The sequence below is a fragment of the Nomascus leucogenys genome, chromosome 10, assembly GCF_006542625.1.
Source record: "Nomascus leucogenys isolate Asia chromosome 10, Asia_NLE_v1, whole genome shotgun sequence".
NCBI lineage: Eukaryota > Metazoa > Chordata > Mammalia > Primates > Hylobatidae > Nomascus > Nomascus leucogenys.
In genome coordinates, this window is record NC_044390.1 from 77,232,091 (window position 1) to 77,250,176 (window position 18,086).

The following is an 18,086-nucleotide window of genomic DNA, read 5'->3' on the forward strand; positions in this document are numbered from 1 at the left end:
TTTCAAAATAATCTTAAACCTTCTATAAACAAACTCAGAAGTCTTAAGTGGGTCAGTTCTTTGCCTTAATCAAACAGTCTGGTAAATCCACTATACCATTTTATCCTTTATCTGACATCCTACATAAAAACAGCTTAAACACAACTTCCTTGGATATGCCAAAGATATATTGAGGGCCTAATTTTTCTAATTTTCTAACTGATGTACAGACTGACTTTAGAATAGCCTTGGGGCCAGGCATGGTAGCTCACGCCTGTAATCCTAGCACTTTGAGAGTCCAAGGTGAGAGGATTGCTTGAGCTCAGGAGTTCGAGACCAGCCAGGGCAACATGGCGAAACGCTGCCTCTACAAAAAATACAACAACAAAAAATCAGCTGGGCATGGTGGTCGGTGCCTCTAGTCCCAGCTACTTGGGAGGCTAAGGTGGGAGGATCATCTGAGCCAGGAGGTTAAGGCTTTAGTGAGCTGTGTTGTGCTGAAACCTGGGCAATAAAGTGAGACCCTGTCTCAAAAAAAAAAAAAAAAAAAAAGATTCCTTGGGTTTATCTTTTTAAAAAAGTTATAGAAAGCAATTTGGACATTGTAAATCAGGTTTTGAGAAAATGCTGTCTCTCTTCAAAGTTTACCATTAAGCGTGTGTGTGTTTGTGTGTGTGTTTCTCTCTTAGGAGTACTTTTCGTCAGGGTTTGGTGATTGGAAGTAAACCTGTAATTTACCCAGTGCTCCACTGGCTTCTTCAGAGGACTAATGAACTGAAGAAAAGGGCATATTTAGCTCGTTTTTTAATAAAACTTGAGGTACCAAGTGAGTTTCTTCAGGATGAAACTGTGGCTGACACCAATAAACAGGTAAACAATACATAAATGGTACATTGAAACGGTAATGGATTTCAAGCTGTATATATTCAAATACATGTTACTCTTTTTTTATTTGCTGTCTTTGTAGTTCCAAGTGGCACAAGAAGATAAAACTGTATCAGCTAATGTTCAACTATGGCCACATCTCAAGATAATGGCTTTTGCACACAAATACTGTTTTAGTGATAGGAGTATGTGAACAGAAAAAAAAAAAAGAACCTGATACTAAGATTTTAGAATAATTTATTACTTAGCAATTGTGGGTAAATAGAATCCTGGGTTAAGTCTGCACGGCACTTTGTTCATCAGTAAGGTGACTACATAGTTTTTTATCCAAATTTGAGAGAAATTGACTATCATAACATTTAAACACCAAGACAAATGGTTTAAATTGACACTATCCCAGGCAAATTGGGACATGTGAGGTCCTGGAAAGAAGCAGGCAAAGAACCTAGGCTTGCAGTCTCAAAGGACTTCACAATCAGACAAAGGGTAGAGATAGATTCCGGAGTTTGAAATCTCAGTGCACCTTTCTCGCCAGGGTTTTGGAGTAACATTGGGCTCTGGCATAAGGTCTTAAAGCTCTTGAGTACTAAGGATTCTGGCTGGTCTGGCCTCTGATCCTGAGATCCCTAAGCACATTGCTGGCCAAAGAGATGTGGAGAGAAAGAAACTAGGCTCAGATTTAAAAGGACTTTGATTTTTTTTTTTTTTAAGTGCTTCTGTTTAGTGTTTCACACTTTTATTCCATAGCACTTACATAGACTGATTTGTGCCAAATTGTTGTGAATAGTTTGTCAATCTGTCTTTTCCAATAAATTCTGAGGCCCATAGAGACAGGTGTCATGTCTTATCCATCTTTTTTTTCTTCCAGATTTTGTATAGTCACTTCTAATGTTAGCTCAATATTTGGATTGAATCGCAGTAACGAACTGAATATTTTTATTTTTATCCATATATTTTGCTATTTGGGGTAGACGTGGCAGTAACTCAAAATAGAGTCAATATTGATCTCTTTTTTTTTTTTTTTTGAGAAGGAGTCTCGCTCTTTCACCCAGGCCGGAGTGTAGTGGCGCGATCTCTGCTCACTGCAGGCTCCACCCCCCGGGGTTCACACCATTCTCCTGCCTCAGCCTCCCGCGTAGCTGGGACTACAGGCGACTGCCACCTCTCCCGGCTAATTTTTTTGTATTTTTTTAGTAGAGACGGGGTTTCACCGTGTTAGCCAGGATGGTCTCGATCTCCTGACCTTGTGATCCGTCCGCCTCGGCCTCCCAAAGTGCTGGGATTACAGGCTGAGCCACTGCGCCTGGCCTGAACTCTTAAGACAGTATATTTATGCAAATAATTATGTCAGATGTCACAGTAGATGCCATGGGAGAAGCACAGCAGAATGAGACCACCTGTCCTTACCTTTGAATATTTTACACAATGTGGGAAATAGAGAAGTGTAAATGTGTACTTTCTCCTTCCTAGGCTCCCACCATCAATAAATCTGATAAAAATTAATTTATCTAGAGGAAGTTGATTAAGTCTTTTTTTTTTTTCCGAGACAGAGTCTTGCTCTGTTGCCCAGGCTGGATGGAGTGCAGTGGTGCAATCTCGGCTCACTGCAACCTCCGCCTCCTGGGTTCAAGTGATTCTCCTGCCTCAGCCTCCCGAGTAGCTGGGATTACAGGTGCCCGCCACCACACCCAGCTAATTTTTATATTTTTAGCAGAGATGGGGTTTCATGATGTTGGCCAGGCTGGTCTCAAACTCCTGACCTCGTGATCTGCCCACCTCGGGTCCCAAAGTACTGGGATTACAGGCGTGAGCCACAGTGCCCGACCTGATTAAGTCTTTGCTAAATATGCTCAGCTAGTTAATGAAAGAATTAATGGTAATAAAGACATACTTGTTCTTGAAGCATATCTGACAGGTATCCCTCTCTCTCTCTCTCTGTGTGTGTGTGTGTGTGTATATATATATATATATATATATATATACACATACATATATACATATACATATCTCTGCGTATATATATATACACACATATCTCTGTATATATATATATACATATACATATATATATATAAAATGAGAAAGAGATATACACACACACACAATGATTTACAATATATAATGATTTACACATTTAGCCAGTCATTTCAGGAATCCTAATAAAAATACATGTTATCTTTCGGAATGAAGAGTCTTATAATTAATAATTTATAGATTTAAGATATGATCAATCAAGAAAAATATTATTCTGTCATTCCCCATCAAAATAACTTTTTGGCCAGGCACAGTGTCTCATGCCTTTAATCCTAGCACTTTGGGAGGCCAAGACGGGCAGATTGCTTGAGCTCAGGAGTTCGAGAGGAGTTCACCAGCCTGGGCAACATGGTGAAACCCATCTCTACAAAAAATAAAAAAATTAGCCCGACATGGTGACGTAAGCTTGTAGTCCCAATTTCTTGGGAAGCTGAGGTGGGAGGATCACCTAAGCCCAGGGAGGTCGAGGCTGCAATGAGTTGTGATCGCACCACTGCACTCCAGCCAGGGTGACAGAGTGAGACCCTGTCTCAAAAACAACAACAAAAAACTATTTTAAAAAATTTTTATGTAGCAGGATTTTTTTCATTCATTCAATTACTTTTTTTTTGTTTGAGACAGAGTCTTGCTTTGTCACCCAGGCTGGAGTGCAGTGGTGCGATCTCGGCTCACTGCAACCTCCACTTCCCAGGTTCAAGCAATTCTCCTGCCTCAGCCTCCTGAGTAGCTGGGATTACAGGTGTGCGTCACTATGCCTAGCTAATTTTTTGTATTTTTAGTAGAGATGGGGTTTCACCATGTTGGCCAGGCTGGTCTCAAAACTCAAGTGATCCATCTGCCTCAGCATCCCAAAGTGCTAGGATTACAGGCGTGAGCCACCGTACCTGGCCCATTCATCTACTTTATATTAAACACCTCCATGGGTTATGCACTGTGCTAGGCCCTAAGGATACAAGGGTGTACACAATGAATATGATTATTTTCCTCTTGGCTCTCACTATATGATGGAGGGATACAGACAGGAAATTATAATAGTCAGTTATAATTGTACATGATATCTACTCTGATAGGATAGATAAAGGGCCAGAGAAGACTTCTCTGAGAATAGTAGAGTCTATGTGAAGACTTGAAGGATGAATAGGAGTTGCTTAAGTTATAGGTGAGGGAGTCATAGATGTATAAGCTGGATGCAAGAGCATGGAATGTTCAGGAACTCAGACATCAACATAGCTAGAGTGTAGAGTGTGAAGTAGGAAAGTAACCAGAAATGAAGATAGAGAAGTATTTAGTGTTAAGATGGTAGAGATGTACTTTTTTGTACCCTATATAAATATATAAGGATGTGTTTTTGTGTTTTTAATGCTGTTCTTGCAATGACTTAAGTAATCGCTGTAAGTTAATAGATACCCTGATTAAGAAAACTCTATGGCTAGGCGCGGTGGCTCACGCCTGTAGTCCCAGCACTTTGGGAGGCCAAAGCAGATGGATCATGAGGTCAGGAGTTCGAGACCAGCCTCTACTAAAAATACAAAAATTAGCCGGGCATGGTGGCGCACGCATGTAATCCCAGGTACTCAGGAGGCTGAGGCAGGAGAATCGCTTGAACCCGGGAGGCGGAAGTTGTAGTGAGCCAAGATCATGCCACTGCACTCCAGGCTGGGCGACAGAGCAAGAGTCTGTCTCAAAAAAAAAAAAAGAAAAAAAAGAAAGAAAAAGAAAAAAAAGAAAGAAAACTCTACTGGATCTAGTTATTAAGTTATAATTTATTAACTTATTCTTCTAGTATGAAGAGTTAATGGAAGCCTTTAAAACTTTGCATAAAGAATATGAGCAGCTCAAGACATCTGGATTTTCTACAGCAGAAATAAGAAAGGTAAAGGAAAGAAAACATAGTAACAATTTTTTTGGGATTCAAATAATATTGGATTTAGCATTTTTGTTTTTAATTAATTCAGTATGAGTCTTAAGACTATATGGAGACTAGTGATAGCAAATGGCACATTTTACTTTGTGGGACCTTTGGTAGTTCCTTACTGATGAAATTGATGAGACTGGGGTAAATTCACAATGAGTAGTTACTTATAGTACAGAAGAAGAGTGATATATGTCCATCTACTATTCCTCCATTATGTCCTGTAAGTAAACCAGAATAATGACAAGAACCTAGTGTCTATATTTTAGTTTCATCCATTATTACTAAAACTTTCTCTCTTTTTTTTTTTTTTTTCAGACAGGGTCTCACTCTGTCATCCAGACTGGAGTACAGTGGTGTGATCACAGCTCACTGCAGCCTCGACATCCCAGGTTCAAATGATCCACATGCCTGAGCCTCCTGAGTAGCTGGGACTACAGGCATGCACCACCATGCCCAGCTAATTTTTGTATTTTTTTGTAGAGACGGGATTTTGCTATGTTGCCTGGGTTGGTCTTGACCTCCTGGGCTCTCAAAGTTCTAGGATTATAGGCATGAGCCACTGCTGCACCTAGCCTCTATTTCTTGTTTAATCATATTTTCTAAATTTTCTACAAAGCTTATGTTCAAGAATACTTTAGTAGGCCAGGCATAGTAGGTCACGCCTGTAATCCAAACACTTTGGTGGCTGAGACTGGAGGATCATTTGAGCCCAAGAGTTTGAGAGCAGCCTGGGCAAGATGGCAAGATTCTGTCGCCAGAAAAAAAAAAAAACAAATTAGCCAGGCATGGTGGTGCACGCCTGTAGTCCCAGCTACTCAGGAAGCTGAGGCAGGAGGATCACTTGAGCCTGGGAGTTCAAGTCTGCAGTGAGCTGTGATCATACCACTGCACTCTAGCTGGGTGACATAGTGAGAACTTGTCTCAAAAAAAAAAAAAAGAAAAAATAATTAACTCATAATCTCGTTCTCTAGAGACAACTATGGTTGACATTTTGATAAATATATTTAAATCTTTTTCTTGTAATCTGCCTCTTTCAAGTAATGTCATATCATGACTTTTTCTCATGTCATTAAACATTCTTCTGCATAATTTTTAATGACTTTCATTGTATTATGTGGTGATTTATTTAACAATCCTCATACATTTTGGTCATTTCCAAATTGTAGATGTAACTTGCATTAATGAGAATCTTTATAAAGGATGTCTTTTCATGAATGTTTTATTTGGATAAATCATCAGATATAAAATTACTGGGCTAGAAGGGATGAACATTTATTTTAAGACTTTTTTTTTGAGAGGGAGTCTTACTCTGTCACCCAGGGTGGAGTGCAATGGTGCAATCTTGGCTCACTGCAACCTCCACCTCCTGGGTTCAAGTGATTCTCCTGCCTCAGCCTCCCAAGTAGCTGGGATTACACTTGCCACCACACCTGGCTAGTTTTGTATTTTTGGTAGAGACAAAATTTCAACATGTTGGCCAGGCTGTATTTTAAGACTTTTGATATTGTTCTTCAGTACAGTGCTATCAGTAATGAGTAAGAATGCCCATTTTTCCAAATTCTATCAATACTGACTACCATGTATATTTTACCTTTACTGTTACTGTGATAGTTAAGCTATCAGTTTTTTAGATTTAGGAAGGAGTTTTTTTATTTGTTTGTTTTTATAACAAAATACTATGAAGCTGGTTAACAGGAAGGAAGTTTATTTTTGAAGTCTTTATTTTCAGAGAGGGAATTGGTTCATTGGAAAAACCAGGCACAAACTTATGTCATGAAAATACCATAGCCTTAAAAATAATTTTGATAGAAAATTGGCAAAACATATGGTTTGGTATTTAACAGAACAGATGGGATGTCAGCAGCTGTTGTTCATGTATTTAGACCTGCACACTTTCCATTATAGAAAATTTTTCAAAAATCATGTGCCCATATTTGGAATCAGAACACAAATGTGCTGGTTGGCAGCTTTACCTTGCTGCATTATAACCGGTTTTTGTTGCATTTCTGGATGAACACCAAGCTGCCAAAAAAATTACCTTGCATAAAAAGCCCTGGGGGAAAAATAGAAATGACCTTCATCCAAAAGAAGATCTTGGTTGTTAATGCTCTGGTTATAAATGATGAAAATGTTAGATGCATAATCAAAATAAAACCTTATCTGTATCTTACAGACTGAGAATACTTTTTCTTATAAGGTCTTCTTTGCCACTTTTTAGGATATCAGTGCAATGGAAGAAGAAAACGATCAGCTCATTAAGAGAGTTGAACATTTGAAGAAAAGGGTAAGGCAGAATTAGTACTGTAAGACTTTGGCCCCAAGTCCCAAGGACTTGCAAAGATTTAGGAATGCAAATAAAGATTCAGCCAAGCATGAGTGTATATCTGAGGATGGACTCAAATAACATTGATGAAAAGGGAATCTCTCTAGGCAGTAGCCCAGCACTTTCAAGGACCTGGAGCCTAGAGCTTTACTGTCATCTCTAGGGAGTACTGTTTACCCAAAGGAAATGATAAGTGGATGTCTGAGTCACATGACATGCTAATTTTTTTCTTCAAACCTGACAGTAACATGTACTACTTATTCCCTTACTGTAGGTGGAGACAGCTCAGAATCATCAATGGATGCTTAAAATAGCAAGGCAACTTCGAGTTGAAAAAGAGACAGAAGAATATCTTGCACAACAGAAACAGGAACAAAAGAATCAGGTATCCACATAAAAGTTTATATTCTCAGTATGAAGGAAATAGTTCCTTCTCATAATCCAAATGTTAAGAAAAGAGTTTTAAAATTGTAGACGCGGCCGGGCACGGTGGCTCACGCCTGTAATCCCAGCACTTTGGGAGGCCAAGTTGGGTGGATCACGAGGTCAGGAGATCGAGACCATCCTGGTGAACACGGTGAAACCCCGTCTCTACTAAAAATACAAAAAAATTAGCCAGGCGTGGTGGCGGGCGCCTGTAGTCCCAGCTACTCGGGAGGCTGAGGCAGGAGAATGGCATGAACCCGGGGGGTGGAGCTTGCAATGAGCGGAGATCGCGCCACTGCACTCCAGCCTGGGCGACAGAGCTACACTCCGTCTCAAAAAAATAAAAAATAAAATAAAATAAAATAAAATAAAATAAAATAAAATAAAATAAAATTGTAGACGCTCACGTTCCTTTTGCTAACATAATGGAATACTCTCTTTTAATTAAGATAAATATTTCAGGCCGGGTGCAGTGGCTAACACCTGTAATCCCAGCACTTTGGGAGGCTGAGGCGGGCGGATCATGAGGTCAGGGGTTCAAGACCAGCTTGGCCAGCACAGTGAAACCCTGTCTATACTAAAAATACAAAAATTAGCTGGGCATGGTGGCACATGCCTGTAGTCCCACCTACTCGGGAGGCTGAGGCAGGAGAATCACTTGAACCCAGGAGGCGGAGGTTGAGGTGAGCCAAGATCACACCACTGCACTCCAGCTTAGGCAACAGAGCGAGACTTTGTCTGGAAAAAAAAAAAAAAAAAAAAAAAGATAAATATTTTGTGGCAACAACAATACCACTTTTTGGGTTTTATACTCTGAATTGTATCTATACACTGTCTTTTGGCCTATGCTTACCTCATGTTGTTCCAACATTACAGAAGAGTCATTGTAATGTTAACAGTAAGATTAACTGCTAATAAAACTTCTAGAATCTCTAAAGGATGCCTTTAGATTCCAGGGCTATGAGACCATTCTTTTTATTCCACTGATCACAGTACCCTCTGCAGTTTACTACAATGGCAAATAAGTCATGAAAAGGCTCAAAATCACCTACACTGCATGTTTTTAAACTTTGCCTTAAAGAAAAAATAACTTGCTCAGAAATTATTACTTTTACTTATTAAAAATCTATTTTAAAATCTGAGTAGACTTATACATTAAAATATACTTCACATAAGCTTCATTTACTACTAAATCAGCAGTTTAAATGTTTGATTCTGCTGGCACTTGACTTGGCATTGAAGCAGTTTCACTGCAGCAGTAAGCTGCATCGCCTAAGCCCTGAATGGTTACTTGGCATTGGTTTGTGATTCTGAAACATCACTATGTCAGTGTTAACATCACTTAGCCTTAAGAAAACCATGTATAACAAGAAAAATCTGGTGTGTGTGTTTCTTTGGTAAGTATTTTTCCTTAAACTGCAAATCCGGTAAATAACTAAAAAATTTCTGAAAACTTCCTTAAAAAATGTTTGTGAAAAGGAATTGAGAGAACCAGTTACATTTTGGGTTTAATATGGGAATTTTCTGAGTTCTTATTATTTGTTCCTTTTATATCATAAGAATTATATGGAACTTGTATTTTCCATTGCTTGCCTAAGTGAGAGGTAAGCTTCAGTAGACTAAGCAAGTAATCTATTTAATTGTATTTTAAAGCTATTTCATGCAGTGCAAAGATTGCAAAGAGTACAAAACCAGCTGAAAAGCATGTGCCAAGCTGCAGCAGATGCAAAGCCTGAAAGTAAGTGGAAATTATTATATGGTATAGGTGATTAGAAAATATTAATTTAAATCAAGATCTTCCTAAAAAATCAATTTGTGAGAATTAGTTATCATCAAGTGATGTCTCAGCATTTTGGAACATCATTTCCTAGCTGGAGAAGGAGAGCCCTGATGAAGACATCCCTGGGTTTTCACCAGATGGTTTTAAAAATTCCTAACCAGATGGCCAGGTGCAGTGGCTCATGCCTATAATCCCAGCACTTTGGGAGCCCAAGGTGGCGAGAGGTCAGGAGTTCAAGAACAGCCTAGCCAACATGGCAAAACACCATCTCTACTAAACATACAAAAATTAGCAGAGCATGGTGGTGGGCGCCTGTAATCCCAGCTACTTGGGAGGCTGAGGCAGGAGAATCGCTTGAATTCGGGAGGTAGAGGTTGCAGTGAGCTGAGACCGCCCCACTGCAGCCCAGCCTGGGCGACAGAGCGAGAGTCCATCTTAACAACAACGACAAACAATTCCTAACCAGTTTTTCATGTCAGAGAGTGAAGATAATGAAAACAATTGTGGAGGGAGGCTGTCTGGTTTGTGCTTGTATAAAGGACTTAGCATGGCTGGGCATGGTAGCTCACACTTATAATCCCAGCACTTTAGGAGGCTGAGGCAGGTGGATCACTTGAGGTCAGGAGTTCGAGACCAACCTGGCCAACATTGTGAAACCCTGTTTCTACTAAAAGTACAAAAAAATTAGCTGGGCATGATGGCATGTGCCTGTAATCTCAGCTACTCGGGATGCTGTGGCAGGAGAACTGCTTGAACCTGGAAGGCAGAGGTTGCAGTGAGCCGATATCGCACCATTGCACTCCAGCCTGGGCAACAGACCGAGACTCTGTCTCAAGAAAAAGAAAGAAAGAGAGAGAGAGGGAGAGAGAGAAAGAAAGAAAGAAAGAAAGAAAGGAAAGAAAGAGAAAGAAAGAAAGGAATTAGCATGGATGTTGTGAAAATGATGGTTTAAAGCCAGGGCTATAAAGAAAAATAATAGAATGCTGGATCCTTAAAACCGACTGTTTTTCACATTTTGGTTTGTAGAATAACAGTGCTAATGACGTAGGTATCTCTGGCTCTGTTCTTACATTAGCTTAACACAGAGGATAAACTGTCCTAACAGCCCAGATTACACCACCAGATCCATCCTAGGCATTTTACAAAGCATTTTTGCTTGTCAGAAGAAAGACCACGCAAACCGAAAGGGCAGCGGAAAGCTCTCATTTGTACTGGAGAACTATCCCAATGTAAAAAGCTGATAGAGGGTTAATTCATCTTTCTGTAGTAAACTATGAAATTCTACAAGAGCAGGGAGCAGAAGGTTAAGGAGTTCCTACTTTGTTGACATCTTTCTTGGAAGTGGAAAGTGATCTGTTCACAGCCTAGGAAAAGGGTAGATTAAGCATATTTAATTGATCCAGGTATTTAGTTTAATAAGCTCTAACTTTTCAGTAACAAAAAAGGCTTACAAAAGCTAATGTTTACTTGAATAACAAAAAAGTACTTTTAGTATGACAGTGTAATTTGTCTTTTTGCAGAGTAACAGCTATATTATAAAACATTCACTGAAGTTAATCTTTTTTTTTTTTTTGAGATGGAGTTCCACTCAGGAGAATGGCATGAACTCGGGAGGCAGAGCTTGCAGTGAGCTGCGATTGCGCCACTGCACTCCAGCCTGGGCGACAGAGCGAGACTCCATCTCAAAATAAATAAATAAATAAATACATACATACATACATAAAATAAAATAAAATAAAATAAAATAAAATAAAATAAAATAAAAAATAAAAAATTAGCTGGGCATGGTGGTACATGCCTATAGTCCTAGCTATCCAGGAGCCCGAGGCAGGAGGATCACTTGAGCCCAAGAGTTTGAGGTTAAAGTGAGCTATGATTGTGCCACTGCACTCCAGCCTAGGTGACAGAGTAAGACTTTGTCTCAATAAATAAATAGCATATATTTAAAATGTATTTTAAAAAATTTTTTTTTAATTTTACTTTAAGTTTTGGGTTACATGTGCTGAATGTGCAGGTTTGCTACATAAGTATACATGTGCCGTGGTGGTTTGCTGCACCTATCAACCTGTCATCTAGGTTTTAAGCTCCGCACGCTTTAAGTATTTGTCTGAATGCTCTTCTTCCCCTTTCCTCCCATGCCCTAAAGTGTATTCTTGATTACTTTTGACATACGCATACACTGGTGAAACCATCAGCTTTTAATCAAGATCACAAACCTATCCATCACCCCCAAACATTTCCATTGACTCTTTTTAATGTCTCACTCTTGCCCCCTTCTGCCTTTCTGTCCGTCCCCAGGCAACCATGGATTTGCTTTCTGTCACTATAAATCAGTTTGTATTTTCTAGAATTAGAAACTTTTTTTTAAATAGAGAAAATATTATTTGAGAATTTTAAATCTTTAAAAACATTTTAGTCTTTGATTCCATGCATCTCTAATTACATGGGGTACGCTTAAGAACCTGAGGTTGGAAAAGCTGGTCATCTGACAGACAAAGAAGCCAGGATGTAGATTTAATTGAAAACCACATAGAAATGACTGACTAATTACAGTGTGATTTATTTATTTTTATTATTTATTTACTTATTTATTTATTTTTTGAGATGGAGTTTCGCTCCTGTTGCCCAGGCTGATGTGCAATGGCGTGATCTTGGCACACTGCAATCTCCACCTCCCAGGTTCAAGCAATTCTCCTGCCTCAGCCTCCCAAGTAGCTGGGATTACAGGCATATGCCACCACACCCGGCTAATTTTGTATTTTTTTTTAGTAGAGATGGCGTTTCTCCATGTTGGTCAAGCTGGTCTCAAACTCCCGACCTCAGGTGATCTGCCTGCCTCAGCCTCCCAAAGTGCTGGGATTACAGGCGTGAGCCACCATGCCTGGCCTATTTTTTATTTTTTGAGATGAAGTTTCACTCTTGTTGCCCAGGCTAGAGTGCAATGGCATGATCTCGGCTCACCGCAACCTCTACCTCCCGGGTTCAAGCGATTCTCCTGCCTCAAGCGTCTCTACAGCCTCCGGGGTAGCTGGGATTACAGGCATAAGTCACCATTGCCGGCTAATTTTTTGTATATTTGGTAGAGATGGGGTTTCTCCATGTTGGTCAGGCTGGTCTCAAACTCCCAACCTCAGGTGATTCGCCTGCCTTGGCCTCTCAAAGTGCTGGGATTACAGGCGTGAGGCACCACGCCCAGCTTACAGTGTGATTTATTAAACACTTTCTCTTCTCTTCCTTTTTCTAATCCTGAAAAAAGAAGGAATAGTGAAGTAATGAATGGAAAACTTAGAATTTGCAGTTAATAAAATTTTACATTTAATATATGGTTAGCACAATGGAACTAAAAATAGTTTTAAGGCTTTGGGCCAGATGTATTATGCAATCTATGTACACAGATTACTTAAACCAGAAACGCCATGTGTTAAAAACTCGAGCCACTCCAGACGCAGTGGCTCACACATGTAATCCCAGCACTTTGGGAGGCCCAGGCAGGCGGATAACTTGAGGTCAGCAGTTGCAGACCAGCCTGGCCTTAACATGATGAAACCCTGTCTCTACCAAAAATACATGATGAAACCCTGTCTCTACCAAAAATACAAAAAATTAGCTGAGCTGGTAGTGTGCGACTAATTCCAGCTACTCAGGAGGCTGAGGCAGGAGAATCGCTTGAACCCAGGGGGCAGACAGAGGATGCAGTGAACCCAGAATGTACCACTGCACTCCAGCCTGAGTGACAGAGCAAGATTTCATCTAAAACAAAAAACATTCAAGTCAGAATTTGTAAATGTGTGAATGGAAAGATCTGAAATAAACCTTGTAAATCTCTCTAGGCTGGGAATTTAAAACAAGACCGTTACTCACTGAAAATCTGTGTGTATAGTTGTCCATCTGCAAAAATAAGAAAACTAAAATATTAAAAATATAAATTGCCACTTAACTGTAAACTAATAATACTCTACAAAATAAAAAATACCAAAACATGGAAAACTTAAAACATTTATGTGTAGGTAGATACTTTGTTTCTTTTTTCTTTTCTTTTTTTGAGACAGAGTCTCCCTCTGTCCCCCAGGCTGGAGTGCAGTGACGGTGACACGATCTTGGCTCACTGCATCCTCTTCCTCCCAGGTTCAAGCGATCCTTGTTCCTCAGCCTCCCAAGTAGCTGGGACTACAGGCATGCGCCACTATGCCCGGCTAATTTTTATATTTTTTGTAGAGACAGGGTTTTGCCATGTTGCCCAGGCTGTTCTCGAACTCTTGACCTAGGTAATCCACCCACCTTGGCCTCCCAAAGTGCTGGAATTACAGGCGTGAGCCACTGCACCTGGCCTGTTACTCTTTTTTAGATTTTAACTTGTCGTGCTTTTAGTAATGTCTTCATTGGCTTGAAGCTGGCAAATGATAATGAATTACCATTTATGAACTGTTATAATAGAAATATAAATTGTTCTGGGTACAGTGGCTCACACCTGTAATCCCAGCACTTTGAGAGGCTGAGGCGGGTGACTGCTCAAGCCCAGGAGTTAGAGACCAGCCTGGGCAACATTGCAAAACCTCGTCTCTACAAAAAAAATACAAAAATTACCTAGGCGTGGTGATGTACACCTGTGGTGCCAGCTACTTCCAGCTACTCAGGAGGTTAAGGTGGGAGGATCACTTGAGCTGTGAAGGTTTAGGTTGCAGTGAGCTGAGATAGTGCCACTGCACTCTAGCCTGGGTGACAGAGCAAGACCCTGTCTCAAAAAAAAAAAAAAAAAAAAAATATATATATATATATAGCATCAAAAGTATTCCAAAAGAAAAAAAATACATGATCATCTGTATAAAAGAGCACCTGGGTTAGATTTTATTTGTGTTATCATTTGGTTCATGGGTCTCTTAAATACTTAGAAGGTAAAAATATGACCCAACAATATATCTGGCTCTGCACATGTTATTTTTGCATATTGTGGGATATAAAAGAATTCGGTTATAATTTGAAAAGGTCATAATAACACTTTTTCTATAATTATTTAAATATTCTTCCATGTAAATTATGTTTCTTCATTTTCATTGTAATTAACAATAAAATATTTCAATGGCCAATCTTTTATTGTACTATGCTAGATATTATACAGATTGTTTTCAACAGATATGCCCTATCCAGGTCTTATATTTAAAATAGTATACAGAATATCACTGTTACCTACTCTTTTGGGCTGAATATTTATTTATTTTATTTTTAAAGGTTTAATGAAGAGGCTAGAGGAGGAGATAAAATTTAATTTATATATGGTAACTGAAAAATTTCCTAAAGAATTAGAAAATAAGAAAAAGGAATTACATTTTTTACAAAAAGTAGTTTCAGAGCCAGCTATGGGCCATTCTGATCTTCTTGAACTTGAATCTAAAGTAAGTGAGAATCATCTTTTTATAGCTCTCAATTTTATCTGATCCCCAGCCCTATAAAATTATGTGAACTGCTTTCTGTAGTATCCCACTATTGACTCTTAAATTAACCTGTGCTAAGAGTTGACAACTCTTATGAGGAATTGTCCTTTATGAGGAATTATAGAATGTTATGCTATTACTTAATGCACATGATGTTATGAAAACATAGCCAATTGATTGGCAAATGAAGTAACTTAAATATGTAAATTAATGCATATGAATTAACCAGTGGCTTTATGTCTTCTTAATATAAGCATTTAGATGGGAAATTTAAAAATATTTTAATTGTCATTAATTTTTATTTCCAAGCAAAATATTATAGCAAATTTTATATTTAAAGCTAATATTTTTATTAACCTTGTACACCTGCCTTGGAATTACTAAATGTTGTGATGCTTATTGAAAGCTGGTATCAGGTTATACCAGGTTTTTTTTTTGAGATAGTACTTGCTCTGTTGCCCAGGCTAGAGTACAGTGGCACAATCTCAGCTAACTGTAACCTCTGCCTCCTGGGTTCAAGTGATTCTCCAGCCTCAGCCTCCCAACTAGCTGGGATTACAGGCACAAGCCACCATGCCTGGCTAATTTTTTGTTTTTTGTTTGTTTGTTTTTTGTTTGTTTGTTTTTTGTTTTTTTTGAGACGGAGTCTTGTTCTGTTGCCCAGGCTGGAGTGCAGTGGCGTGATCTTGGATCACTGCAACCTCCGTTTCCCGAGTTCAAGCGATTCTCCTGCCTCAGCCTCCTGAGTAGCTGGGATTACAGGCAAGCGCCACCACGCCTGGCTAATTTTTGTATTTGTAGTAGAGACAGGGTTTCACCATGTTGGTCATGCTGGTCTCGACCTCCTGACCTTGTGATCCACCCATCTCTGCCTCCCGAAGTGCTGGGATTACAGGCGTGAGCCACCACACCAGGCCTTGTTTTGTTTTTTGAGATGGAGTCTTGCTCTGTTGCCTAGGCTGGAGTGCAGTGGTGAGATCTCAGTTCCCTGCAACCTCTGCCTCCCAGGTTCAAGCCATTCTCCTGCCTCAGCCTCCCAAGTAGCCTCCCAAGTAGCTGGGACTACAGATATGTGCCACCATGCCTGGCCAATTTTTTTATTTTTAGTAGAGATGGGAGTTTTGCCATTTGTCCAGGCTGGTCTCGAACTCCTGACCTCAGGTGATCTGCCCACCTCAGCCTCCCAAAGTGCTGGGATTACAGGTGTGAGCCACTGTGCTTGGCCTGATTATACCATTTTTGTTCCCTAGAATTAAAACGCTAGGTCAGGTGCAGTGCCTTTTTTTTTTTTTTTTTTTTTGACGGAACTTGCTCTGTGGCCCAGGCTGGAGTGCAGTGGCACAATCTCGGCTCACTGCAACCTTCACCTCCTGGGTTCAAGTGATTCTTCTGCCTCAGTCTCTTGACTAGCTGGGATTACAGGCACATGCCACTATGCCTGTCTAATTTTTTTTTTTTTTTTTTTTTGACATGGAGTCTCACACTGTCGCCTAGGCTGGAGTTCAGTGACATGATCACAGCTCACTGCAGCCTCCATCTCCCAGGCTCAAGTGATCCTCCCACCTCAGCTTCCCAAGCAGCTGGGACTACAAGGTGCGTGCCACCAGTTCTGGCCAATTTTTGAATTTTTTGTACAGACAGGGTCTGGCCATGTTGCCCAGCATGGTCTTGACCTCCCAGATTCAAGAGATCTGCCTGCCTCCGTCCGTCTGAGTCTCCCAAAGTGCAGGGATTACAGGTGTGGGCCATTGCACTCAGCCTAATTGAAATGTTTTGACTTGCTAATTCTTTAGTGTGCTTACTATGTGGTTAATAGCCACTACAATTAAATACATAATTCTGACTGTTTTTTTTGTTTTTTTGTTTTTTTTTTTGAGATGGAGTGTAGCTCTGTTGCCCAGGCTGGAGTACAGTGGTGCGATCCGGGCTCACTGCAACCTCCACCTCCTGGATTCGAGTGGATTCTGCCTCAGCCTCCCGAGTAGCTGGAATTATAGGCACCCACGACCACGCCCAGCTAATTTTTGTATTTTTAGTAGAGACGGGGTTTCACTGTGTTGGCCAGGCTAGTCTCTAACTCCTGACCTTGTGATCCACCCACCTCAGCCTCCCAAAGTGCTGGGATTACAGGCGTGAGCCACCGTGCCCAGGCCTGACTGTTTTATTCTTTTAATTTACTTAGAAAAATTAAATGTCCAAGTCAGATCTGGCTAAAATTTTGTTTTGTTTTGTTTTGTTTTTGAGATGGAGTCTCACTCTGTCACCCAGGCTGGAGTCCAGTGGTGCGATCTCGGCTCACTGCAACCTCCACCTGCTGGGTTCAAGTGATTCTCCTGCCTCAGCCCCCGGAGTAGCCAGGACTACAGGTGCATGCCACCAAGCCCAGCTAATTTTTTGTATTTTTAGTAGAGACGGGGTTTCACCATGTTGGCCAGGCTGGTCTTGACCTCCTGACCTCAGATGATCCACCTGCCTCAGCCTCCCAAAGTGCTTCAATTACAGGCATGAGCCACCGTGCCCGGCCTAATCTGACTAAAATTTAATGTCACAGAATTAGGGTTAGGGTTAGAGAGAACTCTAATCTTTCAAAGGATGGATACACTGAAAACCATGGTTTTTGTTTTGATTTGTTGAGGAACTATATGCTTCTGTCAGATTTATTCAGTTTTATTACATTTTGGAAAGATTTAGATTAATGATTAGGATAAATGACAGCTATCAAAGAATCACAGATTACTAGCACAGGAAGGGTGTTATCTCTGTCAACTCTCAGCTGGGTTCATGAATCCTTATAATAAATCCCTGGTGCATGTTTGTTCACATTTGCTTTATCACTTGCAGTGACTTGAAGTCACAACCTAGGTGAGGGGATAACTTCAGATTTTTAGAAAGCATCTTGGTGGTAATGTATAAATATTTCATGTAAAATACTTTAGGATAATTTAGACATAGATGATTAAATCTATGTAAGTAATCAAACTGTGTAACTATATATCATGAAATGTAAATTGTTTCTAAAAGTAATCATAACAAGCTCCCCATAACATTAATGGAACTGTTTTGCCCATCAGAGACTTAAGAACTGTAAATTCTGGATGGGTGCCGTGGCTCACCTCTGTAATCCCAGCACTTTGGGAGGCCGAGGTGGGAGGATCACTTGAGCCCAGGAATTCAAAATCAGTCTGGGCAACATATCAAGACCCCATCTCTTAAAAAAAAAAATTAGGTGAAACTGAGACCTTGTCTCTAAAAAAAAAAAAAAAAAAAAAAGAACCATAAATTCAAAGCTGGTTTGGCCAGACGTCACTTAGTTTG

At 40.0% G+C, this 18,086-nt stretch overlaps 1 protein-coding gene across 4 annotated transcripts in view; it reads left to right on the forward strand.

The window, feature by feature from the left end:
* IFT81 (intraflagellar transport 81) overlaps positions 1-18,086 on the forward strand; it is a 96,111-nt gene that overhangs the window by 3,947 nt on the left and 74,078 nt on the right. For 3 of the 4 annotated variants that reach the window (XM_030821363.1, XM_030821364.1, XM_030821365.1), the window contains exons 4-9: positions 669-849; positions 4,682-4,771; positions 7,032-7,097; positions 7,411-7,521; positions 9,216-9,300; positions 14,569-14,732. In XM_030821363.1, the coding sequence (XP_030677223.1) occupies positions 669-849; positions 4,682-4,771; positions 7,032-7,097; positions 7,411-7,521; positions 9,216-9,300; positions 14,569-14,732 (697 nt within the window). The remainder of the gene's footprint in view (positions 1-668; positions 850-4,681; positions 4,772-7,031; positions 7,098-7,410; positions 7,522-9,215; positions 9,301-14,568; positions 14,733-18,086) is intronic. The other variant, XM_030821366.1, reaches the window with a different exon arrangement.